Here is a 27,368-nt window from a genome sequence, read left to right on the forward strand (position 1 = left end):
TCCGAGCAATTTAATGTTAGTTAAACAGAAATATTTTGTCATACAGTGTTTAAAGATATTTATTTTATTATAATTTAGAAATATTTTTTGGGGTATTTAGATCATTGACTTTTTATTAAATGTAAATACAAATATTCAAATAAATACAATTTGAGTTTTCAGGTTCCGGGCAACAATAAAACCTTAGCCAAATTAACATAATCGCCGTAGTCATTTTTGAACATTTTTGGAAAACGGGGGAAAAAAAAAAACAACGCAACAATCAGGAGTCCAGTTGCCTCGATTCAACCTTCACGGATAACCGTGACCTGGATGACTGAGAATCTACAAAGAAAAGAACATTATGTCAAGCGCATTGGTATTTTCATTGATATCGCGGCAGTAATGCTATTGAGCTAACAATATAAAATATATATACATATATTTTCAGACCAATTTTCTAACAAAAAACCCTAATTCCTGTAAAATACTGTAGGTTGCATGCATTTTCACCACCTCTGGATGGGACACCATGAGACCATTATAAATACAAGTGATGCAGTTTTATAGAGGAAGTTGAAAGAAACTAGATCAGAAAACATTTGCTAATTGAGGACCAAAAAAAGTACATCACGTGCAAGAACGTAGACAGATTGTGACCCACTTGCCCAGTCCCTGCAAAGTAGGTGAGCGGCTATCTGTCTCATATCCGAGGTAATGCCCGGTCTCCATTTTGAACCGCCAGACAGGATAATAAATCCTTCCTCATCCCGGAGAGATGAATCCAATACATGTGTCATCATGGAAAAGCACAGTTTCTATTATTTTGACCTTTCCGTGCAGCTGAATAAGGTCACCAATATATCAACAGTTGGGGAAAAAAATGACTTCTATGACTAGAACGATGGGAGTAGTATGACATGTCCCTTGACGCTGGTCAGTGCTGATGTTCTCAAATTGATCCTTGAAGGTTGTGACTGAGTGACATTCATGTTCACACACACACACACACACACAAGTCAATGTGATATTGAATGAGGGCTTTGTTTTGTTAAGACTGGGGACATTGCTTTAGTCTTAAATGTGCCGCAATAGTGGAATTAGTTCGTCACAGTCCAACAACGTATCTCACAAGTGCTTTGATGAAGCCAAAAAATAAACATTCATAATGTTGCATTTTATATAATTAAAATTTTGTATATTTCAAGTTGTAATAATTGGATAATTTGTTAAATATTTCAAGAGTTTAACATTTTCTTTGACCCAAAAAAATAAGTTATTTAAACTTATTGAGAATCCAAATACTAAAAAACATGTTGTATTCACTTTGGAAAACTAATGTGTTGCATTATTTTCATTTATAAAAAAAAAAAAAAAAAAAAACAATTTTTAAATAAATGGGCAAAAAAACATAGGCAACAATATTAATGACCTAAAACCACAGCATTCCATTCACATGGCGACGACCCAAAATATATATACAGTATATATTTGTATGGGGGGAAAACATTTCTAGCCCATGAATACAAAACATGAAATTCAATAAGTATGGTGGTAACTGAGCATGATTTCTTGTGCTGCGTGACCACATATTGTAATGCTGCTGTTCAATCTACTTTGTAGCCTCGAAACATCTTTTGTTGTGCCCTCTTAAACTGAGGACCACTTGTAAAGACTTGACTGGACTTGAGGACATCGTCGCCCTCCTCTGGACACTTGCTGTACTTATCACAGTACTGTTGAGTTCATAAAAATAAAAAAACAAGGACAGATACTGTCAACACCAACTTTATTTATGATAATCACGGTGAATGAAGGGGGGTTGGGGGCAGTCTACTGAGATTGCTGCTGCTGATCAGGCATGCTCCTGATGATGTCAGAATCGCCTGTGCAGGGAAATAAAAGAACAAAATAAAGAAAAGTTAAAACTAAAGTACAACTACAGATGCCAAATATTATCCATTAGGGTTTCGGCGTCATGCTATTGACATTAACATATGCTTGGCAAAATGTAAAAATGTGATCATTTGTTTGTGAAATTGAAATTTAATTGCACAATGTAACCATAGGGACGCCCCCACCCGCCACCAAAAGGGCTTGTAATTGCATATAGATGTCAAAAGATGGCAGCACAACACAACAGAGGATCATAAACCACCAACGCCACCCATCTAGCATGTGCGCAATCATGGACCCATGTTACATAACTATTTAGTCAAATTATTCGACAAACAAACCACATTCTAGCATACTTTCTCTTTAGACGGTGCACGAGCTGCATTCGAGGTTCGCTAACAAAACGGGACATCTCACACGCTGACGTAAAAACAATAAAACAGTGAACAGACAAGATTTTCAGCGAGGAGAGGTTCCCAAAACAAAATCTTTGAATGTGCAACACTGCGAATGGCGAGTCGCTAAAATGAGAGACTTCACTTTATTGCTTATTGCTTGTTCAATAATTTTCACCCTTTTCCCCTGATATCACTAGTACCCTGCTCTAGTGGCATAAAAAAAGCCACTAAAAAAAGTATTTTGAGGCATATTGTTTCACTTTTGGTGCATTCAATGCTATACTTTAGCAATACTTAATGATTGACAGCAGGCTAGTGAATAATCTTCATAGTAAAATTAAATCCTAGTGGTGGTTTTGGACTCACCGGGGTCAATAATGGCCAGCGTGCACACGCGGTAGTATTTGCCGCATGCGGTGCCGAGCTCGATGTTGTTGCCGCTGTAGTGGTGCACGCCGGTCTTGGCCAGCATGGCGTAGTACTCTATCTCGGACTTCCTGCACGGTGGGGACAAAATGGCGTCACAGCACGAACATTGTGTCCTCAAAATGCATGCCTCACTTTTGTAATCAGGGGTGGGGTGGAGGGGAGGGGAGGGGAAACATGGGTAGTCAGTCAAGAGTGTAATGTTGAGCCCATTTGAACACTGCTGCAAAAAATGTGAGTGCTTCTTAGGTCTGTTGCTAACCAAAACAGCAGCCTCTAAACAGTCTCAAGCGTGGCGTGTTCCCACATGTTGTAAACTGGTTCCCTGCACAGTATAAAAGCTGAGACGGCGTTCCCCCCCCCCCAATGTAGTGAGCGTCCTGGTTAAGTAAATGTGTTCTTTTTGTGCCCTTTGTTTGGCGGTCGTTACCTGAGCGCCGGGCAGTTGTTGGCCAGGATGACCAGCTTGGCTTTGCCCTGTCGGATCATCTTCTGGGACTGCTTGTAGCCCAGCACGTACTTGCCGCTCTTCATCACAAGCTGGAGTCGGGAGTTGATGGACTCCATCGACTTTTTCTACGGTTAAAAAAAATAATAATAATAATAATAATTTATATAATTAAAAAAAAAAAAAAAAAAAAAAAAAAGCACATTCTGAACAAATCCGTGACGATGTTACCAAATGACAACTGAGCTCAATTGCAATTAGCCACCATGTTAGCATTAACTGCAAATGACGTTGGGTCAAATCACAGCCTCTCATAAATAAATGGCTAACACTTCACCTAGTTGAGATGTAACTTTATAAAATGTGATCATTTCGTCTTAGCTTGTTAGCTTAGCATTGGCCTCCACGTGAAGCTGCCTGCCACTCACCGTCTTCTTCGCGGCCACCATTTTTGCGGTTGTAAGTCCGAACCCGGCCAATCTACGGGCGAGAACAGAACGATGATACGTTTATTCATGTTCTGGATGCACAGACAAAGCACAAACGGACAACTGTGGGTGTTTTTTAATTAGAAAAGCAGGAGAGCTTCTTACGGTAAGTTAGCTCCAATATGGCCTCGGAGTGGAAAGGAAAGCCCAGCATGCTTTGCGGCTCTATCTGGAGGCGAGCATGCGCAAACGACTTTTGCGCGTATTGTGGTGCGTTCAGGAACACCTGATAATGTTTTTTATCTCACTAACAAAATTGATACGTTGTCAGCATTCGCTCTCGTTTCTTTTCACCCATAATGACATTAATGTACTTGTAAAGCTAAACAACACGCGCGCTGAGGTCGCCAGTCTTGTTTATTTTTTATTATCATTTTTAACTTTGATGTTGGCTGTAGGAAGCTCTAAAGTAGAATTTCCTACTTCAGCAGGAATATGTAATGTAGCATTAGTGGAGTACTGGAAGGATTGATTAAATCCAGTGGAGGGATCCAAATATCGACAATAACGATACAGACGTTGGTATTGATATTGATCAATATCGAGAGATCGGTCCTTGAGTTTCTGTCTCTCTTCTGTATTCTTGCAATACGACGATCTCATAGTTGTTATTTAGTGTGTAATCAATACATGTATTGGCATTTAAATGTGCTAATACAACACAGCTCAGATTTTGATTTGAATTGTCCGCCCTCTTCAGGCACACTCAGGTCGCCACCCAATGAGGCGGGGCGCCCTCTGCACGCAAGCAAGCCCCTGACCACTTGAATAATGTATTTCTGTTGCCGGCCTCCTGGAAACAGCCTCAGTTACAGTCAACAACAAATCCGACACTGACAGAACCGGCAGTGTCTGGGTAACTCGAGGCCACCACCACAACAACGCAGGAAACACCGCAGGATGCGCGACTACGCGCAACACTGAGAGGGACGATTCCCAAATTCTCTTCTTTCTTTCCCATTCCGTCTCCTGCGGAAAGGACAGGATGGGATGTTCCACAAGCTCCCAGACTTCTGCGGTGGACTCAACCAAACCTGGAGTGAAACCAGGGGAGAGCAACGGAACCAGCACCACAGGTATGAAATGTATCACGTCAAGAATTGACAAGTGTAACAATAGTAAAAGTAATACGAACGCAGGAAATAACTGCACAAAATGTAATTTGCTGTGGTGTATGTTAGCTGTGGGAATCACAGTCACGCGCAATATAATCCGGTGATACAGACAGTATCACGATACCATATTTTATGTAACTAGAACTATTTTATGTTTATGTAACAGGTAACACACTTTTTTTTTTTTAACTGAAACTATGTATCAGTAAGCCATAAACAATTAAAAAATGAATAGAAGATACAAAAAAATAAAAATATCGACTAATGTATCGATATGATTCACTGCGATATCGGTATACTTGTACAGGTATCGGCCCTCAAACAGTATCACTCAAAAGGGCAGGTTATTATGGTTGCAAAGGCAGATTTACATTGCACTATATTGTAAATATATATTTTTTTAAAAGCTGTATCAGTGAACCCAAAAAAATGGACTATAATAACATGAGTATCGCTATCAAATGCTGCATCGGTACGATGCACGGCGATATCGATCTATTGTCCCTGAAACAGTGTCAAGCAAAATTGGGCATTGTTATTGTTGTCGGTAATAAAGGTTTAAAAGGAATTAAAGATTGACTGAGCGGCTCGACCCCCCGTGGAGAGTCTGTGTTGGTTTCCTCCTCTGCGTGTCAATCATTAAAGGGACGGTGCCGAGAAAACGCGGAAACGCGTAGCAACGCACAAACACGCCCAAGTCACTTGTCGCTAACGCCTCCCTCAAGTAAAAGCCTCCCATCAGGAACAAATAAGGTAGTCGGTATTCACTTCCTCGACATACAAGAGTCAAACTCATGGGTTGTCATGCTGTCGCTAACCAAAACAGAAGCACCTACACAGACGTGGAGTCTTAATGCGCGATTTAGGATGAGCTTAGGTCGATGTTGCTCTTGTTGTTTCTCGCCATCGTCGTAATACGTGGTTGTTCTTTTTGAAGAACATTTTAAACTCCACTTTCACTCATCATCACATTTGTAGTTAAGTAAATAAAGGCCATAAATGGTTTCACTGGTCCACTTGTCTGTTTACTCAAGTTTGAACCGGACGTGAACATGCTCTCAGAGTACGCGATACAGTTAATATCAAAAGTTTACACACCCCTGCTCAAATTCTAGGTTTTTGTGACATGAAAAAAATGAGACCAAGAAAAATCATTTCAAAACTTTCTCCACCATTAATTTGTACAACACAATCAATTTATTATTATTTTTTTTTAATCTTTTCGAGAGGGCCAGTAAAAATAAACAAGTGAGACCATGTGGTTATGCAAGTATGCCGACGCTCTTATTCCTGGGTATGTGGCTCTGATCTGAAATTAACCAATCACATGCAAACGCGTGTTCAATGTGAGTCAGCACACACCTGCCACCATTTAAAGTGCCAATACTTGTTTCTACATGATTATGATGTCATTTCCTGTTCACCCAACACAGTGACGGCCAATGGCAACGTGGCCGAAGACAGCGAGAACATTCCCGACCAGACGTTGTCGCCCCCGCCGCCGGAAGACTCCTCTGACGCGAACCCCGCGGACGAGACAGCAACGGCAACAGTGCCGCCGCCAGGGCAGGAGGAAGATCTGCAGCTGATAGACGCAGACGCAGACGTCGCCAGTGTCGAACTTCCACCAGAGGCGGATGCCACCCCTGAGACGGCAACTCCAGAAAACGGTTGGTTGAAGTTCACGGAATGAATCTGAATCTCACTACTAATGCTGCATCATTCATAATCCAGAATCTTTTGAACCAACCATCATAATAAGATGATTCTAATAAGTCGGTTTGGTCAGAAGAACTGTGAAAACAAACAGTAAACAGAAAACTAACCTTATTCCAGGTACAAGCAATATGGTAAAACACCCACACACCATTACTACTAGGAAGAAACAACAAACTACAACTATGTGAACAATAAATACATATTTACAAACGCTATTTAAAAAGTGCCGCTAGGAATGCTGGGAAGTCCATGGGGCATCAACTGCTACTGTATCACCGGGGAGGTTGTTGTGTTTTATTGTTAATGTTCGTTGTTGTTTGTGTTATCTTGTAGCGCAATAGTAGTCGTGTGCGTTCTACTTGTTGTGCAACATTTTGTCATACTTAAAACATTGAACAGTTGGACATTCAATAGTTTAGAGACGATCAAATTGAGTTGACCTGGAGAGGTTATAGTGCATTTCAGGTTCAGCCCAACTTGTTGTGAGTGGTGTTAAAAAAAAATATATATATATATATATTATTAAACCTTTTTTTTTTTATCCCTTTTAATGTTCTATTGAGATTATGCAAATTAACTTTAGCTCAAGCAGAAGCTGCAGACCCAACAGAACCCAAACGAGGAACAACAGCGGAGGCACCAGGTGAGCTCACTCGATAAGCATAGTGCACAATAAAATATCACTCATATTCATATTCCCCCCCCCCCCCCTCCCCTGTTTAGCTTCAAGTGAATGACATCCTCCATGAGAGCGTACACGTGCTTTAATATTGCCAAGATGGAGAAGCTGTGACATCATCACTGTGTGCCTTCCAAACCCGAACATGACAGCACTTAATCCATTTGAGGGAACGTTTTGCATTTATAGCGACATCATCGCCAAAATGCCAAGAGTGATGAGTCAATATGGATGTTGTGACCGTGAAAAAAAAATTCGGAAATTTTGCAATTATGTATTTCCAGTGCCCCACTATAGTGGAAAAAATAAATGCTTCCCTCAAATCATATAGAAGGCTTCTTTTCCTTCATCAGGAAAGAAAATGGCTATCAAAAATTTTTTTGGTTGATAACTGCGCCACCATGCCCATAATTTAATATTTATAATTTAATAATTACAAAATATCAATAATACAAATAAATCCTTTTGAGTCACGACTCCACCCTGCCCCTTATTTATTTATGTTAATTTCAGTAAATAATACATAATAATACATAAATAATAAATAATAATAATACCAAAATTAGTTCAAATTACAATTAATTCCTATTAATTTTCTTTTTTTTTAATTTAATAAAAAAAACAATTCTAACATTCCATGGAAAATTTCTGGAAAGTTCTAAGGAATCTTTGCAACCAATTACTTTCAACAACATTAAGAGTGGTGGTGGTGGGGGGGGGGATAAAATCACCGGAATGAAGAAAACACTTCTTGCTCAGGTTCTTTTATTTGCCATTGTTAATTGTGTAACTCACCTAACATTGTACCACAGTCCAAAACAACTGTCAAATTAAGTGCTTCCGTCCATTATGTGGGCTTTTCTAATCAAAAGCCAGCAGTGAAAGTGGTTCCGCGAGCTCAGCCATCATGTGTTGTTAGAAAACATTTTGTGAGAAAATGGTTGCGCTATAACTTGTTTGTTAGATGGCCGTCTAGTCAAGAGTCGGCGAGAGGACCGACGACCGCCACCGCCTCGATTTCCACCAGGCCGCCCTGGAAAGATTTAAGAAAAATAATGAAAAGGAGAATAAATTTAAAAAATTTAAAAAAAAAAAAGGTCAACCACAAACGCTCATACAGATGTACCTTGACTTACGAGTTTAATTTGTTCCAATATTAGAATTCAATTTGTTTGTACAGCAAATCAAATTTCCCCATTGAAATGAATTGAAATGCCATTATTCCATTCCAGCCCCCCCCCCCCCAAAAAAAAACACAAATGTTTTTGTTACGTGTTCTTAATAAAGAAAAATAACAGCGTATTGTATAAAATAAGAGAATGTAAAGAAATAAACTGCTATGATGAAGTGTAATACTACTGTACTGTATTATTCTTGTGTTGGATGTGTACCTTTAAGGGGCGTGGCCTAGTGAGTGACATCAGGAGCTGGAGTTAGCCGCTCCTTGCGAGTGTTCTCATTTTGCATTTGTGTGTTTGACTGCATGTCTCGTTCAATAAACGGCTGAAAGCGTACCGGCGACTGTGGCTCTCCTTGCCCGCATGCGAGGGCATCACAGTACCTCAACTGCTCCATTACTTAAAGTGCAATCCATCAAACTACAGTTCTTCACTGGAAAAACGCGTAAGTAAGCGGGTACTTACGCGGGGGAGGGCCGCCACTTGGTAGGCAGCTCTGGCAGGGGAGTTGCTGCTGAAAACTGCAAGACAGAGAGCAAAAGTCAATTACTATTGTGTTTAATCATCCAACTCGATTACGAAAATAACATTTTAACTAGCAAGCAGGTGCAGTAGGCCGTCTCTGACTGTTTTTCCTGGTGGCACGTTTGCAGGGGCCACTTGTTGCTAGGCAGAGTTCACAGTGATCAAACATAGCTGCCTCATAAGCCAATGCAAACGAAATTGTCGTATGTTAGCAAATAAATCACAAAGTGGTAAGTGGTAAATTGAATTAAAAGTAGTTATAATTACAATCACATGCTATATTATAAACATCACTGATGGATTAAATGAATGTAAATGATTATTTTTGCAATTCGTTTTATTTTTTTTATTAAAATAAAAAAAAAAAAAATTCTAATCTGGTGGGCCACTTCTTCATGGTAATATTTTTCTATTTATTTTCTTTTTTATTTCAAAACAATCTGGTGAGTCACTGATCCACCCTGACCCAAATGTAATAAAATTTCTTTTAAATTAACAATACAAATGGTGTGGCTCAAGTGTATTTAAAAAATATTTTAATGTAAAAAAAGAATAATAAATCTGTTGGTTCACTTCACCCTGCCTCAAATGTATTTTTTGTTTAAGACGGGTGGCTGAGCGCTCTAAACTGTCCCTAAATTTATAGATTATCCAAAATTATTTTTACTTTAAAAAATCTGGTCCATCCTTGCCCCAGAATGCCTCCAATAATTTCTGTTTTGTTTTGTTTTTAAAATTTTTAAAAATTCAGGTGGCTCAGTGCTACAACTTGCCCCCCCCTTTTTTTTTCTTTCAATTAAAACAAAATATTTTCAAATCTGGTGAGTCACTGCTCTACCCTGTCCCTATTTTTTTTTTATTAAATGTGATTTTAAAAAATCTGGTGTGTCACTACTCCACTCTGTCACAAAAAATAAAAATAAAATAAAATATGGTGAGCTCACTGTTCTACGATGCCATGAATGTTTTTCCACATTTACATTTCAAAAAGATCATTCACCACCATTCCGCTAATTGATGCATTCTATCCAAATTAAATTTGCCAAAAAATTCCCCTATATTTTCAAATAATCATAATCTGACAGGTTAGTGTGCTTTCGTCGGGGTCGAGTAGAATCTGGAGTACCGATAGAAGCCTCAACCTCACAGTCAGTGCGGCTCGGTGGAGGTCGCGTTACACGCCGACCTCCTGCGTGGCGGGGTCGGCTTACGACCGCGCGGTGGGCTCGCGAGCTTCCGTTTCACCTGTCTGTTATCTGCTATTCATGTATCGAGCGAGGGTGCCCGAGATGACTGTCAAACTGCACAATGCACTCGTATAAAAGAGCTACGACAGGGCTGGCGATAAAAGCCCCCCAAACACCCGCCAAATCCTCATTACATAATTATAACGGCATTGACTTACATGTCTTGTAGACTTCATTGACGCCATTAAAGTCATTAATGTCCGCCAGCAGGACGGTCGTCTTCACCACTGCAATGGACAAACACGTCTCATTTGTTTGTTTCATAAGGGGAAAAGTAGCGAGATTTGAGTTGTCACCGTTGGTGTAGTTGCACCCTGAAGCTTTAAGGATCTCCCCCATGTTGACCAGAGCCTAAGGAATAACATTGACGAGACAACATATTCAAAGTATGCGTGCTTCTACTTAAATTCGCTGCCGGCCTTCCCAGTTAACATGAATATTTGATTTCTAAAGCCGTCAATGGCAGTGAATGTGTTAAACACAGAGTGCGAGCACTTTGGCCACCTCTGAGAGTCTGTGCGGACAACGGCCGAGACAGGTCACAACAATTGCGAACGCCACAACGTAGCGACAGCAGCCGAAGGACGCAGCGACGTTAAGGTACAACGCAAGCGAACGCGCGACTCCCTCCCGCTGTCTAATTCATCCGGGTCACCTGGGATTCCCGTCGCCGACCTGCGTTGGCATTTTTCGACAGCGTTTGCAATTGCTGTGACCCGACTCGGCCACCGTGTCTAGGTGTACGTATGACCTGTCGAGCCTGAGCCTGCACTCCTCCCTGGACCAGCTGACCGGAGGCCACGTCCAACCCCAGCTGCCCGGAGATGTACAAGGTCCTGTCCACCAGCACCGCTTGGCTGAGCAAAAAACAAACAGCAAGACTAACTCAAGACCTACTTGTTATTACTATTACCAATCTTTTACGGCCTAGGATGTGTTGTGACACCGCAGACACACAAGAGTTGCCAGCATCTTTAACAAACACAACAATATTATCATAGCAAAAAATGGGTAAATAATACATAAAGCTGGCGTCGGACTGAAACCTTGTACGTAGTCCTCCGTCTTTATAGCAAAGAAAAACAATCATATAAATGTGTGTAGTAGTAGTAGTACTAGTAGTACTAACAGGTAGGCATTTGTAATGAGCAGTTTCATCTTTATTTGGACACTTCCAAATAAACCCACTTCTTTTAATATATAAAATGTATGTGACAAGAGTCAAATATTTGCCGTTGTTGTTAGAATGACTTTTTTTTTTTTTTTTAACTCCGCCCACAAGCATCCCGATTGGTCCATACCCGGAAGTCCCCGTCGGCACGCGTTGCAACGTTATACAATAAAAACGTGCTAATAACCAAGAAAAAAAAGGAGAACAGTAATATGAATATGTGAGTGCCCGTTTTGTTGATCTTACCTGTATATTCCCTGCCTGACCGGAGCTTTGGCCGTGTATGTAATCTGCCTGCGAATGGTCGCCATTCTTTCACGTCACCGATTTGTCGAAAGAGAGTTTGTGGACTTTGTAGCTTTTTTTTTTTTTTTTTTTTTTTTTTTTTTCTGCAAGTTTCACTTATACGTGTTATCGTTTGCGTTCACTGGCCGCTAAGACACACCTGCCACGTGTCAATACATTGAAAACATATTTCATATTCACGCGTTACCTGTAGGGGCCGATGGCAGCCGGTGCTGTCGCGATGTTAATAATCTTCCTGATAAGAGGGGACATCTTTCCGGTTTTTGTTTTAGCTTTGTTGTTGCAATTCTGCAAAGACGAGCTGCATGTGTGCAAAGTGAGCGTTGTACAAATGGGACTTTGCCCCCAATTCTGTCTGACAGGCAAGCCCGCACCAAGTGAGGATGCAGGTGTACACTGTATCTAAATAGACAACTGGAGAGGCGTGAAGGGGGGTCAACGTAACGTCAAATAAATATTAGTTAGTAATACATTTTCAGAAATGTTTAAAGTCATTATGTCATAATTCATGTCATGAAAAAAATAATCTAAAAAAAATACGACAAAAAAATACAATATGAGTCGTAATTAATTGCTAGTATATGTAATGGACGTTTAAAATTGTTAGTTTATTATCATAAAATGTATTGTTTGTTAAAATGATTTCAATATAATAAACTACTAACATTACGACTGATCGCAAAAGTGCAATGGATTTTGATTCAGGCTATTCCCGGGACTACTAGTTCAGTAAGGGTCGATTTTAGATTTATTTTACTTCTTATTGTTAAGAATTTAAAATTTATTAATATAAGATTATAACTATTATTTCAACGTCAAGATCCTTGTTCGACTTTTTTCTTAGTTTAATCCAATGAAGACGTATTGCTTTTTGTAGTCAGGCAATATTCAGGCCTACTCCTATTTCAATAGGGGTCCTTTCATGTCCCTATAAGCATGCTAGCTTTTCACTGGTTGTCGCGTTAAACGTGCGATAATTTGACACTTTAGACTCGTGTACAATCACTTTATTCACACTTTTAGTCCGTTTCGTGACGAAAACTCCACAATTAATTATCACGTTGTCAACATGTTGAACTCCGGCCGCCGTGCCCTTCAGGATCTGCTCGGCCAAATGACTATCAGGAGTTTTTCTGTGACTCCAGTCCAGGTTAGTGTCTCCTCCATTAGAATCTTCGAGATAAATATTCTATCACGCGTTGTTTTACATGGGCCAGATATTCACACGCACATGTCCACTGTAGGACGCGACTGACATACTATGGCAGTTTGCCTGCTCAAGGGCACAAAGTTGCTCTGACAGTGAACTAGCATCCACAGAAGTCCTGATTTGCATATTTTTTTGGGTGGACCTTGAATCTTATGAGCTTCTGGAACATCCATGATGAGTTTAAAAGACATTTTGCTATACTATTTGGGCTGGTCTAGTATTTTTTTGATGTTTTATTTTTTTTCCCAGAGTACCGTGGTGGTGGAGCGCTGGTGGCAGGTGCCCCTGTCCAAAGTGGGCAGCCCCCCGAGGTTGCACCCCCGCAGGCACCGCATCTACAAGCTCACGGAGGACACCAAACACGCTCCCCAGAAAAAGATGGAGCTCATCCTCACACAGACCGTCCCCAGTGAGTTTCGTTCCGTGCATCCAATAAAAAGAAATGCATAAATATATGAGTTAAAATCTTTTTTTTTTTAATTATTATTATTTTTTGACAGAGCTGGGTGGCCGAGGAGACACGGTGTTTGTCAAAAAGTCAGTGGGGCGGAACAAGCTGCTGGCTCAGGGGCTCGCCGTGTATCCGTCTCCGGAGAACAAGCAGCTGTTTGCGGAGGAGTTAAGGGTGCGCATTGGATGACTCACTATAATGCGACGTTCTAATGTGGTTATTGAACGCTGTTCTCTCTCTCTCTCTCGATGTTCAGCTTTTGCGTGAGGGCACGAGCGAGGAAAGGGTCCAAACCCGAACTGGAAAAATGGTAACTCTGCACAAAAATCGGATACAGCAATCCCCCGCATAGTCGAGGTTCGCTACTCACAAATGCAACTATCCGCATTTTTTCCTGTCATTTTGCAATGTCCTATTTTAAAGTAGTACATGAAAAGTGGTGTCCAGGAAGTACATTGAAGTGATGCCTCTCGACTGAGAGACAAGCTTTGTATATCGGGGAGGAGCTAAATTTAACCCGGGTTGTTCGTGGAAGTTACAGAGATTTTTTTTTTTTTTTACTGCATGTACACACGCACTTCCGTTGCATTTTGGAGCTCTAGTGAACTGTAAGCCATTTTGAAGTGGAATGTTATAAGATAGGTTTGAAACGAAAGTACATTATTTTGGAAACATGTTTTGTGGTGTATTTAGGTTTAAACTATTGGAGTAGCCCAGTGGTTATCAAGCTTTTTACTCTCAGTACAAAAAACAAAACAAAAAACATACTGACCAACATTAAAATAAGGTAGTCTAGAAGGCCTAAGTGTTCATCAAAACGAGGCAGAGGTTTTATGACTAAAAATATGTTTTAATATTGTTGTTAGGCACTGTAATATTGTGCACATTTTTAACATCAACACTTAAATGCGTGCTTAAATAGGTAATAGACAAAAAAAGACTATTGCACACAAATGTTAAAAAAAATTGCAATCGAAATAATAGTTAAAAAGAATGATTAAATGCAAATTTATTGAATTTATATTCAACTGAACCGTACTTAAAAAATGTAGCACATGCAGTATAATTGCATATTTGTATCACTTCATTATGAGTGGAACAAATTATCGCTCTCAAAACAAACAGACACATCAATGTTTAATCCAAGAATTTAATGTCATGGAAGATTTATATATTCATTTATTTTTTGCTCTAATTTCATGTTAAATTTAGTTTTTCCACAACAACACCCTCTACGTTCCTCCCACTCCTACTTCTCAATTGACTTGATTGCGCCAAACCCGCATTATTAATGTGTAACAAAGGCCCAGCACTCAGTATTTTTAATAATAATAATGAAAAGTAAAATACTGACCAGGTGTCTTCCGGTTTCCAGACAGTAGATTACCTGAAGCGCTGCAAGTTGACCATCCACAAAATGCCCTTGGAGGACTTTAAGCTGACCAGTGAGGTCGTGAGGAGGCAGTTTCTTAAGAAGGTATGCTGAATAAACAAAAACAAAAAAAGTGTAATAGTCGCAAAAGTTTTATCCATATATGTTTGTTTATAAATGGAATGGTAACTTTTATTTTAGCTGATCATGGTGGTGCCTCCACACGCCTTGAAGCTTCCATTTGAGCCCATCACAGAGTTGGGCGACTACTGGTGCGAAGTAACGGTAAGATTCGGATTATTCAAACTTTTTTTGCGCAGGTTAAATTAACAGCAAGTGTCCTTCCAGGTGAACGGAATGGACACGGTCCGCGTGCCCTTTTCCTTGCTCCCTTACGAGGACCCGTCGGCCAGTCATCAGCGCCTCCTGAAGGCGCAGCGGCGGCGGCAGGCTGCTGAGCGAGACATTTCGCAACAGATGAGTGAGGACCGCGTGACCGAGACAAGTGGAGTCGATGCCACAGCGCCACCAAGTGACAACCGGAAAAAGGACTGAAGGACACAAAAAAGGACATGCATGGTTTGTTGAGATGTTAGTGTGAGGAACGCTGACTGGGCGAACCGTCGTTATAAATAAAAATGAGGCTCACTAAAGTAACTTTCACTGTCACTTGTTATTTTCGTAACTGAGTGACTCCGCGACCAATCGGTGGTTCAGCATTTCAAAATAGAGTTTCAAGATGGTTACGGGGTTTCAAAGTAGTTTTGTAGGCCAGGGTTAGGGTTTCACGTCAAGATTAGGGTTTCATTCTGTGTTAGGGTTTCAAATACAACTCTCAATCCAGGGTGGGACTTTCAAATTAGAGATTCTAAAACTATTTGCTTGTGGCAGCCGCATGGTTTAAACTCAACGATAAACCAATCCGTGACATAGTCGTCACGCCTCGCTCGAAAGAAACCCAAGTCCCATTGAGGAGCAATACATGCCCCATGTGACTGTCAAAGAAACTCGGTAGGATTTTCTCCAAACAAAACATCCCAATGCATTTGAAACCCACGAACACTCTCAGACAAAAACGGGTTCATTCCAAGGGTTCAATGACCTCTACGGTGGAGAGACGCTGCACAGGCGCATGCCGCAGCATCAACGGGAGGCTTCTTCGGGTCCAGAATCTGCGTTTCATTTGGATCTCAAGAAGAACGGGCATTCCTTTGAGGACAGGACGACGACGTCCAAATTCTGGATAGGGAGGACGAAATGCGTCCCTAACCAGAGGAGGAGGTTTGAGACGCCGCCGAGCGGATGAAATCATTGGAACTTGAAGTGCAAAACGTTCAAATGCGCCAGAGTGGCTTGTTTTTGTTGCTCACGTCCACGTTTAGATGCTATCAAAATGATTTCCTTTTTTGTCCTTGTGACATCGTTGCAATGACTTTGCACAACATGTCTTCACATCCTGCGTTGTGTCAAAAGCTAACAGATGCCACAGCGGCATCGCTCGGAATCAGACCAGCGGATGTTATTTTTTGCTTTTTTTGTTTTTGTTTTAAATATATATATATATATATTTTTTGAAACGAAGTCTCCACAGATGGACCACATGCCTCACGGTGACGTTCAGATTTCATCCATCGGTCAGACCTTTTCGCTCACAGTTGTATTAATTTCGCTGCCCTGTATCTTAACCTTTCTCTGTTTTCTCGCAGTGGTGGTGAACATCATGTGGTGGATGGTGATGATCTCAGCCATCGGTTTGGGTAGGGCTAGTCACCTGTCCGGACGCTTGCGGGCCTTCGCTAATCGTTTGCGTGTATTGTCACAGGCGCCACTCATTTGGGCCTGTGCCCGTCGCAGCCCAGAATCCCCGTCTACCTTCTGGTTCTGGGCGTGTCCAGCCTGCTGGCTCTGTCCGTGACGTACTGCCGCTTCGTGCGCGACGACGGCGCGATGAGCACGCTCGCCACCGTCTGCATGGCCCTGCTGCACCTCTTCACGTTCTGCTGGTTCGTCGCAGGTGCGAAAACAATCTTGTGCCACCCATCCCATTTTCTATAGCGCTTGAAACCTCAGAAATACGAGGCAGCTAAGTGTTTATCCCTTCAGGCACCAGCTGGGTCTACGGCGCGTATCCGCCCAGCTACACGCCCGGGGAAGCCCGGTACTGCCACAAGACCACCTACAACTTCGCCTTTGTGGTCACCACCCTGATGTGGGCCGCCACCACGCTGTCGCTGTGCTGCTGCGCTTGCTTCCTGTCGCTGACCTGCTTCACGGCGAGACGCAGGCTGACGCCCAGCCGCACCGCCTCGTACGGAACCGCTCATCTTCTTCAAGAAGACACGGCAGCAGCAGCAGGTGGTGTCTGATCGCAACCCAAGTGTGGACTTTTTTGGGGGGGCCTTTTCACTCTTGACAGTATTTTTCCTTTAAATTGCTTCAGTTTGTTAATAAAAACAGTTTGTACTGTCATCTTAACTTCATAAAGAAAGCATTCCCCCGGTCTAATATAAAGTTTGTAGTACCTTTTTTTTTTTTTTTTTTTTGTCACTGAAAATGCCATATTTCTTGTAAAGAGCCATACATTGTAAAATTATTCAAATATAAAACAGAAAAGAATGATTGATAACATTTGATTAACATTTCGAGCCCAGGCTGCAGTTTCAAAACAAAGGTTATGCTTGGACATTACTTCAAATTGACAATGTACAATTGATTAGGATTCAGTTACTGGTTTGTTCCGTAACATTCGTCAGAAAATCGGCAAAAAAAAAAAAAAAAAAGCAATGTTTGCAAATGTCTTATTTGGACAATCAGCCTACGTCAGACAATATTGATTGTTGAGAGGCTGAAATTCTTAGGATTTTGACAATTTCAAGTTCAACAAGCAATTGAAATGATTGTCAAAGGTTGTCAAATTTGATAATCAATACATCTGAGCTGCTCAGGAACCTTTTTACAGTTTGCTTATTTAAAAAAAAAAAAAACGTTTACTTTTTTGTGTGTATTTTGGAAGGACCAGCAATAATGTTTGACTTTTGTGCACCAGCATGTTTATTTATAAAAAAAAAAAAAAAAAAAAACTCCACATCAAGATGTCTCCAGTTGAAAGTGAATGCACTGGAACTTTCCTGGGAAGCATGACGGCGATTCACTAAACTGAGAGGAACACTAAATATTTGTTACATGAGCAGGAATACATACAAAGGAATCCATTTCCATCCCAGTGGTGTGTAAAACCCACCCGTGAGCGTTTGAAAGGTAACAGTTTACTTGAAAAAGGAGTCATGATTTTAAACAGGTGAGGAAATGTGCATTTTTTTTTTTTTTTTAATATATGTACAGGCAGCTCCAGTCTCCTTGACGCCAAACTCTGCAACGGCAGTAGCGCTCAGAATCCGTATTTCGCCTGCGTCTGCCGGCGTGTCATCCTGTTCTCCGCCCAGCTGTTCTTCAGCTCCAGCTCGCGTTCCTTCGCCTGAAGAGAAGAAAAAGGCTTTTGACCACTGAGGATGGTAGTTTAGTGACCGTGTATGCGACGTGTGGCACAATTCGTTCATGACGACCATTTTGGGATCTCTGAGCTGTTCGTGTCCGTCACCCTCTGGGTGGAAGAGGCAACACTGACCATATATGGCCATGTGGAAATACGGGCCGCCTCACCTGGTGGATGAGATACGTAATCTGGTGCTTGCGTCTCTGCTGTCCCGTGGGCATTCCTCCCCTTTTCTGCACGGAAAAACCGCGAGGTCAGCAAAAGCGGACGCTATATGAATTCTTGTCGTGTTTCGGCGGGGTCGTACCTTGCTGAAGGAGCTGCGGGTCTGCTTCTCCTCCGAAATGCTTTTGGTGATCCAGTGCTGGTGGCCGCTCAGCTGGTCGTCGCCCTTAATCTCCAGGAACTTCACCTCTTCTTTGCCCCGGTTCCTTTTGCCCTGAAGCCGCATGAACTGCAGCACAGACGCAATGATTCTCGAGCGTCGCACTTCGGCATCACTGGGGCCGTTCCCCCCCATCTCTTATTTGTCTTAATCTTTGTCGAAGTTAAAATCCATTTCCTGTCCTAAGGTTATCATCAACCCGCTTTGCCGTGACTTGTACCCTTCTGCTCCGCTTTGTGCGTTAATTTTTTTTTTCTAAATAGCAAAAATAGTTGACATTTCTTACCGCTTCGTCATCAAACATGGCCGAGTTACCAGGTACTTCGTCCTCGGGCAAGCCGGGGCTTGGATCTTGGTAATACCCATCGTTATTATCGTACCCCTGTTGAATGAGATGATGACACTGATGTCATTTGTCATACATTCTCAATCTGTGCAATTTTGACGTCTTTGTACCTCAGGGTAAGACTCTGGTCCCGCCATGGGCTGTTGATACTGAGGATATTGGCCTCCCCACGCACCAGTTCCCTCGTGGCATCCACCAAAGTCGAGGGGGGCGTCCGACTGGCCCAGCTCGTCGCCGGGAGGCGGAGGAGGAAGCGGCGGAGGAGGCGGCGGCGGCGCGGGGAGCGGCTCCACCGCGGCGACGACAGGCTCGGCTTCGTAAATCGGAACGACGGCCGGGGGCGGCGGCTCGGGGCTCTCGCCCAACGAGAAGTAATTCTGCGGCGCGATGTCCTCCTCGTGCTCGTCCGTGGCTACGATCTGTCTGGCCAGTTGCCGCGCCGCCGACTTGGCTGCCGCTTTGATGGCGGAGGGGGACGCGCTGGGGCCCAGCAGGCCCGGTGTGGGCGAGCCCGAATTGACTCCTTTGGGCTCCGGGCGCTTGGTGAGCGTGTGCGGGATTAAAGGTCTGTCGGTCACCTTCGCAGTCAGGTTTTTGGGTTGCGGCAGGAGCGAGGAGAGACCGCTACCTGTGCCCTGAAGCGAGAAAGGCAGGGCACCATTAGCTGGATGGTTGCGGTTTAATTCATTTAGGTATAGAATATAAAGTTTTTAGGTTTTTGTCGTGGTATCGTTGCAGTACCGGTACAAAGACAGAGACGTTGGTCAGACCTGCACCACTTTGACCACCAACGCTGAAGAGGTGTTCCTACCTGGGATTGGACTTTCTTCTTTACTGGTTCGTCATCGTCAGAGTCCGACTAATAACAACAACAACAAACACAATCACGATCCATCATTCGTTGATCAACGCCAGTGTGTCTGCTCGCGTGGCAACACTCACGTCGCGCTCCTCGATGTGCGGCACGGAAATCCTCACTGGCTCCGTGCGCTTCTTGGGCTCGGGCAGACCCGATAATAAACTCTTTTTGTCGTCACTGGCAGACGACCTTTTGGTGGCTGGCAGGAGGGAGAAGAGGCGCCCCGAGCCTTGTTTGCTCGACGCTCCTTCGCCGTCGCTGTCATCGCTGCTGCCATAGGCGACTAAAGACATGTTCGGCGGTATCGAGCGCCGCTATCCCGCATGGATACCACCGCTTTCCCCTCGAATCTTCCCAATCTAGAGCCTCATCGATGTGCAATAACGCGCTTCTGTCGTCGAATCACAAGCGGGCGAAGCAAAGTATGCGAACTCTCGTTAGCTTAGGCCGCTAGCCGTCGCTAAAGGAATCCGCTAGCTTGGCCCTTCTGATTTAAATCGTCGAGTTATAATTCATCCTTGTTCGGATAGTACATTTACATCGACTTTAGATTAGTATTACGATAAATAAATGAGCTCAGATTTCGCATCGGTTACATACAACACAGATCCAGTTTTCTTCTTCGTCTTGTTTATCGGCGATTAGTACGGATCGCGTTTCTCGTTCTCTGTCAGCATTGAATCAAACATTGACGCTACTGCCCCCTAACGGATGGCGTGTAAGCGGCAGTCACTGGTCATTTCTTTTTTTGTGTGTGCTTTATTTCACACTTTAACATGACGAACACGGCAGCAGCCACGTTCCATAAAATGTAAATTAAATTTAACGATTTAATGTTCGTGTCAAATTCGTTTTAAAATCTATTTAAATTGAGGGAACATTGTTGAGACGTTTTGTGAATGAACATTTTTGCAATATACCAAGTGAGATCCCTTGATAACCCATTTCTCCCTTTTTTTCGCCCTTAAAAAATATTTAACATGTAACATGAACAAAGACATGCTTCATGTTTAGTTGCAAACATTGAAAACAATCGCACCTCCTTTGCAAGTCTACAATTACAAATACATGGAGAACAAATATATAACAATAAGTAAACAAAATGGAATAAGATCAAACGAAAACATGTTGGAAAATACAAGGGGTATTTGTTAAAAAGCACCAATGTACGTATTTTCTATTGTTTGCGTGTTTATAGCTGCCAGTGCATAGTATGCAACACTGTTACTGTATTGATGAATTAATAATCATCAGATTAAAAGTTACAAATATACGTTGTTTTTTTATGCTTATTTATATCCCAAATATATTAGTGTGTGTACATGGGTGAATGAGATTATTAGCGCATTTTGGAGATTGTCGCTCCCTTGTCTCGGACACATTCAATATGGCGGACGCGCTTTACGTATCACAGGAACGGCCCAGCCCACTCAGGCTTTCTGTAGTGCGGATGCGCAATGAAAGGCTGCCCTCGAAGCAACGTGGCTCGTGATTGGTCAAAAGACACGGTTAGCTAGTGGCCCTCACTCGCCAGCAGCCTGTAGTTTTTTTTATTTTTACAACAACGACAATGTTCACTCGGTGATCATAGAAGCCAAAAAGCATCGCAGCTGAACATCATTCCTTCGCCATTTGTATCATTTGACATTCGAAACCATGGAACAATCTGCCCCCAAAAGGTTTGTGACCGTGTGGCGGCTGTTTTTAGCGTGCTAGCTGAGTCGGTAGCTCCTGCTGTGCTCGTCGGTGATGCTAATTATAGTTAGCTTTGGCGGTCTTTTCACTATTTTTTTCCCCCCGGTTATTTACGAAAAATAACAAGTACTAATGTGTAACTTTATCGTGTCGCTTTAACTGCATAGCCCGCTCATTTAGCTTTTTGGTGCATACGCACTCCCATAGAAAGTGGAACCAAAGCTTTGTTATCAGTGACTCATCATGCACTGTAATCTTATGAATTACTTTAGTGTGTAATGTTGTTTTTCCCATATATATATATATATATATATATATATATGTATATATATATATTTCCCCCCCAAACAGCAAGCTGAAAAAGCTGAGTGAAGACAGCTTGACCAAACAACCAGAGGAAGTGTTCGATGTCCTGGAAAAACTTGGTGAAGGGTGAGTAAATTCTTGAGTTCCCCTTATCACAGGTTATGACAGACAAATACATTTTTAATGTTCGTATATAAGTATTTCAGTCTTTGGGTTGCCTCATAATAATGTTATAATATTCAGGATTATGCCCGCTTATACATTTTGGAGGCGGCCACATTGGGAAAAAAAACAAAACAATGCATAGTATGTCTCCTTCAAAACATATTATGTATGTACTCCTAATGTCATTATGTTTTGTGCGTGTATGTGCGTTTAGTTCCTATGGCAGCGTGTTCAAAGCCATCCACAAGGAGTCGGGACAGGTTGTGGCCATCAAGCAGGTTCCTGTGGAGTCTGATCTGCAAGAGATTATCAAGGAGATTTCTATCATGCAGCAGTGTGACAGGTTACACAAAAAAAAAAAAAAAAAAACGTACAATAAACCTTGCAGTTTGTCCGTGACCAAAGAAGCTGATCTGTTTTCTTGCCTCAAAGTCCCTATGTGGTAAAGTACTACGGCAGCTACTTCAAGAACACAGACCTTTGGATTGTCATGGAGTACTGCGGGGCGGGCTCCGTCTCTGACATCATCAGGCTGCGCAACAAAACGGTGGGTCCGGTCGTCGCAGCCATCAAATGTCGTACACCCTCTGTTCTCATGAGAAATAAATAGAAATGCAGTGGCATCTTGATTTATGAGCGATCTGATGAGTTTTTTGAGATGCGAGCCGTTGTTTGGCCGATTCGACGACTTGCGAACAGACATTTTGTAACGCAAGCTCTGAATGGTTGCCGTGAACTCAACACACTTCACAAGAAGCAGGGATTTGGTAGAGAGTGAGGAATTCTTCAAAAAAGAAGTTCACCATCAAATTAAATGTAGAAGGTGAATTACAAGTATGCTTAAAAGAAACACAAATTTGCCCTGGGAAATGCCGCTAGTTTAATGCTAGCACAATGCAAACGCTAAAGACGTGCTACTGAAATTCGCATCGATATTGATGTCGCAGTGCTACGCAAAGGAATATATTCTTCATCCTAACAACTAATACTACTGCAGTTTAGTGAGCAGCTGTGATGTGGTTTTCATGTCTACCTGTATGCGTTTATGTCTGCATTATACTGCCCTCTGGTGGCCAAGGCGCAGACTGTAGAAGAAGCTGGCAATTCTTTAAATTGTTTTAAATTATATTGTTACTCTGTTTTTATAAACTGCAATACTATTGTGTGTTGTTTTTCTTTTTGAAAAAGTTTCAAAAAAATGTTGTTGGGCGTTTTTTTTTTTTTTTTTTAATATATATATATATTTTAATAAGATGGACTGGATTAATGTAATGTAATAGCGTTTTGCATTGCAAGCGGGGATATGTGCCAGACCCACCTGCAATGTATGAAAATCTGAGGTACACAGACCTTTTATAAAAAAAAAAAAAAAAAAACTGTTCTTATTTTTATTTTCAGCTGACAGAGGACGAGATCGCCACCATTTTAAAGTCGACACTCAAGGGTCTGGAATACCTTCACTTCATGAGGAAGATTCACCGCGACATCAAGGCTGGGAACATTCTGCTGAACACGGAGGGACACGCCAAGCTGGCCGACTTTGGAGTGGCCGGACAGCTGACGGTAATAGCTCTGGGATGCTAAAGAAGATGCTAAACAAACCCCACGCTGTATCAAATGTAAGTAAAGTCATCATTTTCCCTCCGAAGGACACCATGGCAAAGAGGAACACTGTGATCGGAACGCCTTTCTGGATGGCGCCGGAGGTGATCCAGGAGATCGGCTACAACTGCGTGGCCGACATCTGGTCCCTGGGCATCACGTCCATCGAGATGGCCGAGGGCAAGCCCCCCTACGCCGACATCCACCCCATGAGAGTGAGTATGGATGATTTGGAGAACGGAACGACTCTCTATTATTTATTTATGTTGATTCTTCCTCCTCCGCCTGTCTCGTCGCTTCAGGCCATCTTCATGATCCCCACCAACCCTCCGCCGACATTCCGGAAACCGGAGCTGTGGTCAGACGACTTCACGGACTTTGTCAAGAAGTGTCTGGTAAAGAACCCGGAGCAGAGAGCCACTGCCACGCAACTCTTACAGGTGAATTACAAACAGCTCTGTGTTTTAATATAAAAAAAAATAATATGAAGTAAAACCAATCACCCTTTGGAGACAGCTGACTAATTTCATGAATTTATGAACCCCACATCACCAGCACCCGTTCATCAGTCAGGCCAAGCCGGTCTCCATCTTGAGGGACCTTATCACCGAGGCCATGGAGATGAAGGCCAAGAGGCAGCAGGAGCAGCAGAGAGAGCTCGAAGAGGAGGAGGACAACTCTGTAAAACCAATACGCTGACTTATGGTCAAACAAACAAACAAAACAAAATGGCTGACTTGTCTCTGTGGCGTCCCACAGGAGGACGAGACCGAGGTGGACTCTCACACCATGGTGAAGTCCGGCTCGGAGGGTGCGGGCACCATGCGCGCCACCGGCACCATGAGCGACGGCGCGCAGACCATGATCGAGCACGGCAACACCATGCTGGAGTCCGACCTGGGCACCATGGTCATCAACAGCGACGACGAGGAGGAGGAGGAGGAGCAGGGATCCATGAGGCGTGAGCGCACGCGACGACGCGACTCCACCAAAACATTCACATTTTGACGACTGAACGGGCTACTGAAGGAATAGTGTAGTTGAAGTATGTTATGCGGAGTAGTCGCTGCATCTTGCGGCAATAGAGGTCGACTAGTTTTCTGCCGAAACAGGCTGCAGAAAGAATTGAGAGTTAGCGAAACTGTGCGTCGTGTTGTGTTGTCACCGAAATGCAGCGGCTGCGCAAAGCAGACTTTGGACTTGTAATTTGGCTTTCTACCACATGCCGTTTAGTCAGCAGACTCCAACATAACCTACAGTCATTGTCCTCGTTCCCCAGGGCACGCCGCCCCGCAGCAGCCCATGCGCCCGTCCTTCATGGACTACTTTGACAAGCAGGACTCCAACAAGGCAGCCCAGCAGCAACAGAAGCAGCATCAACATCAGCAGCACCAGCAGGAGAACTACAACCACAACCAGCCTCAGGAGAAGCCCGGCTACCACGTCCCGTCCAAGAACATCTTCCCCGACAACTGGAAGGTGCCACAGGACGGAGACTTTGACTTTGTGAGTAAACGCTCGACGTCATCACCATGCTCGCTGCCGCTATGGGGCGCTACAGTAAACCACTGATCGCGGGACATTGCAGACCCACCCACACCGATGTAGGTAGATAGATCAAGGTAGCGCTGCACGTTTTACACTGGCCTTATTGTTTGTTCAGTTGAAGAATCTGGACTTCGAGGAGCTTCAGATGCGACTGAGCGCTCTGGACCCCATGATGGAGCGCGAGATCGAGGAGCTGCGACAGCGCTACACGGCCAAGCGCCAGCCTATCCTCGACGCCATGGACGCCAAGAAACGGCGGCAGCAGAACTTCTAAGCCCGGTGAAACGCACGCATGTAAATATTACAAGTGGTATAGGTTTGGGGAGGAAGCAACGTTCATGACCAAAGACGATCAGAAATTGTGTTGCCTTAAATGAGGGAGGGGGCAGGCCTTTTCCTCCCAGTGGCCGTTTTAGTTTGCATAAGTCCGCCTAAATCGATGAAGACCACACATTTCAGGATTCGATTGATTCATTGTCAATGTTACGTCGTCTTTTAAGATGATCTTCGGTCTCGGTGCCTCAGAAAAGATTACTCACGCAAGCCTCGTTTACACGGACAATGCCCCCCCCCCCCCCCCCCCCCCCCATCAGAGTCTTAACGGAACACTCAAAATGTAACAAAAGACCTGGCAGTCGTCTGGAGTCCTTTGCCTTTTACGCAGGACTCAGCCAAGACGTGTCCTTGCCGCAATCGTTTGTTTTCACACTACACCAGAGAAGATAAATGATCATTGTAGAACTGACACTCAATAACGGAGAATTAAGCATTGTACATTTCAACACCAAAAAGTGACAAACGTATGCTACCTTAATGCTAACCTATAATGTGCAACGCCAAAAACGCGTCGGTGGAAATTTGCATTCAGTCATTTTAAACTTTCAAACAACTGCTACTTAAACACACACAGAGCAGCAACACATACAAACAGAACATACAACAAAGGAGAATGAAACATTGCATATTTAAACACCAAAATATATATTAAAAAAACAAAAAAAAAAAAAGCCCATGTCATTTCAAAGACGGTAGTCCTCTATCTTATGCTAACACATAATGCGAAACGCCATACACAGGCTAGCTCAATTTAGCATGTACGTCGCGGTAATTCTAAACCTTCGAACAACCTGCTCAACATTTTTCGAGTATGACCTGAACGCAACGCGGCGGAAGTTGACAGGCGTCGTCCCGCCTCCGTTTACGGTTCTCATACGACCTCCAAAGCAGCAAAGCGAGAGGCTTAACTGTTCGCTACCACGTTCAGATTGCCCATTATTTTTCCTGCATTTGAAATTGCTTGGATGGCAAGTGTACTGTAATGTACTGAAGGAAGCCGACACTTGAACGCCACTCGTTGATGACGTTTGTTTTCATTAGATTTTTGGGGGGAAACGAGCCTTTTGAATGCAACAGCGTGAACCATTTGCAGGTTCCACGTGAATGTTAACACACTTAACAAACCTGTTACACTATTTAAATAATTATCTTCATACTACATTCATTCGGCTTGTGTCCAGACATTGGTCAAAAGTTTAGGAGGGGGTTTATTTTTGGGTTTTCTGGACCACATCTCACACTTAGTTTTTTTATTGTATTTTTTTTATTTATTGTTTCTCACATTTCTTTTAGTGACACTGGTTTGAATATAGAAGCTAAAATAAAAACATTTTGTTCACAACATATGTGTATGTAAGGACAGTTTAATAAAAAGTGTACAGTTACAGTGTGAGAAAAGCAGGTAGTATTACAGTGATTGTTTAACTCAAATCACTTTTTTCATTTCACCACTAAATCATGTTGATGCAGATCTGTACGTCCGAACCGATTAATTTATTACCTTTTCTTTGTTTGTTATAATCTTTTGTATAAAGTGCATGGAATAATAAAAGTTACTTTTAGTCAAGCACAGTTGCCCTGTATTATTTTTTATGGCGTTTGAGGCAGGACATATTTTAGGCCTTGGAGCTTTTACTTCACTACTGGACTGCAGGAACTATTTCTATTAGGACCTGATGCCCAACCCCATTCTAAGACATTTTATTTTTACATTAATATTTATTTATTTTAATTTTTTCACATTTAAATTATTTTTTAAATAATTTGCTAAGTGACTTTATTTTATGTGAACATACTTTTTTATTTTTATTTTTTTACATGCAAATTCTTTATTTACTATGGTTATAAATTTAATAAAAATATTTATATGCATGTTTTTTGTTTACTACAGTTTTGTTTTTACATGCTTCTTTAAATTGACGTTTTTTTCCATTTCGATTCATTTTAAAATTAATTTCGTGCTTTCATTTAACTGTTGTTTTATGTGTGCATTTAAATTGAAAACAATTTAGTTTTCTACGTGCA

At 42.4% G+C, this 27,368-nt stretch overlaps 6 protein-coding genes across 8 annotated transcripts; 3 read left to right on the forward strand and 3 right to left on the reverse strand.

Annotated features, from left to right (window-relative positions):
* Positions 1–1,751: 1,751 nt before the first annotated feature.
* rpl30 (ribosomal protein L30) lies at positions 1,752–3,801 on the reverse strand. Its single transcript, XM_061665578.1, has 5 exons — positions 3,741–3,801; positions 3,576–3,627; positions 3,130–3,275; positions 2,640–2,770; positions 1,752–1,865 (listed from the first exon to the last, which is right to left on the reverse strand). The coding sequence occupies exons 2-5, from the start codon at positions 3,594–3,596 to the stop codon at positions 1,813–1,815; spliced, it is 351 nt and encodes a 116-aa protein (XP_061521562.1). The 5' UTR covers positions 3,597–3,627; positions 3,741–3,801; the 3' UTR covers positions 1,752–1,812.
* A 4,075-nt stretch (positions 3,802–7,876) lies between these two features.
* On the reverse strand, positions 7,877–11,913 carry rida (reactive intermediate imine deaminase A homolog). 2 transcript variants are annotated; one of them, XM_061665577.1, is made up of 6 exons: positions 11,516–11,721; positions 10,850–10,955; positions 10,395–10,449; positions 10,257–10,325; positions 8,792–8,847; positions 7,877–8,181 (listed from the first exon to the last, which is right to left on the reverse strand). In XM_061665577.1, exons 1-6 carry the CDS (start codon positions 11,578–11,580, stop codon positions 8,125–8,127), a joined length of 408 nt encoding a protein of 135 aa, XP_061521561.1. In that variant the 5' UTR covers positions 11,581–11,721; the 3' UTR covers positions 7,877–8,124. The 2 variants fall into 2 exon arrangements, with proteins under 2 accessions (XP_061521561.1, XP_061521560.1); XM_061665576.1 differs by lacking the exon at positions 11,516–11,721 and adding an exon at positions 11,763–11,913 and having other exon boundaries at positions 7,878–8,181.
* A 585-nt stretch (positions 11,914–12,498) lies between these two features.
* Positions 12,499–15,177, forward strand: mrpl9 (mitochondrial ribosomal protein L9). Its single transcript, XM_061665556.1, has 7 exons — positions 12,499–12,725; positions 13,035–13,194; positions 13,286–13,410; positions 13,493–13,546; positions 14,612–14,713; positions 14,810–14,893; positions 14,957–15,177. The coding sequence occupies exons 1-7, from the start codon at positions 12,645–12,647 to the stop codon at positions 15,161–15,163; spliced, it is 813 nt and encodes a 270-aa protein (XP_061521540.1). The 5' UTR covers positions 12,499–12,644; the 3' UTR covers positions 15,164–15,177.
* A 911-nt stretch (positions 15,178–16,088) lies between these two features.
* LOC133396098 (transmembrane protein 272-like) lies at positions 16,089–17,063 on the forward strand. Of its 2 annotated transcripts, XM_061665567.1 has the most exons (4): positions 16,089–16,242; positions 16,315–16,365; positions 16,431–16,622; positions 16,712–17,063. In XM_061665567.1, exons 1-4 carry the CDS (start codon positions 16,089–16,091, stop codon positions 16,972–16,974), a joined length of 660 nt encoding a protein of 219 aa, XP_061521551.1. In that variant the 3' UTR covers positions 16,975–17,063. The 2 variants fall into 2 exon arrangements, with proteins under 2 accessions (XP_061521551.1, XP_061521550.1); XM_061665566.1 differs by having other exon boundaries at positions 16,089–16,365.
* Positions 17,064–17,651: 588 nt separating this feature from the next.
* On the reverse strand, positions 17,652–20,351 carry prcc (proline rich mitotic checkpoint control factor). Its single transcript, XM_061665539.1, has 7 exons — positions 19,775–20,351; positions 19,644–19,691; positions 18,943–19,467; positions 18,773–18,868; positions 18,409–18,555; positions 18,269–18,334; positions 17,652–18,083 (listed from the first exon to the last, which is right to left on the reverse strand). Exons 1-7 carry the CDS (start codon positions 19,982–19,984, stop codon positions 17,997–17,999), a joined length of 1,179 nt encoding a protein of 392 aa, XP_061521523.1. The 5' UTR covers positions 19,985–20,351; the 3' UTR covers positions 17,652–17,996.
* An 843-nt stretch (positions 20,352–21,194) lies between these two features.
* On the forward strand, positions 21,195–26,911 carry stk3 (serine/threonine kinase 3 (STE20 homolog, yeast)). Its single transcript, XM_061665529.1, has 11 exons — positions 21,195–21,370; positions 21,738–21,818; positions 22,072–22,200; positions 22,290–22,404; positions 23,256–23,420; positions 23,507–23,674; positions 23,762–23,899; positions 24,015–24,140; positions 24,219–24,420; positions 24,739–24,965; positions 25,123–26,911. Exons 1-11 carry the CDS (start codon positions 21,348–21,350, stop codon positions 25,279–25,281), a joined length of 1,533 nt encoding a protein of 510 aa, XP_061521513.1. The 5' UTR covers positions 21,195–21,347; the 3' UTR covers positions 25,282–26,911.
* The last annotated feature ends 457 nt before the right edge of the window (positions 26,912–27,368 follow it).

The sequence above is a fragment of the Phycodurus eques genome, chromosome 20 (assembly GCF_024500275.1).
Source record: "Phycodurus eques isolate BA_2022a chromosome 20, UOR_Pequ_1.1, whole genome shotgun sequence".
NCBI classification, from domain to species: Eukaryota; Metazoa; Chordata; class Actinopteri; order Syngnathiformes; family Syngnathidae; genus Phycodurus; species Phycodurus eques.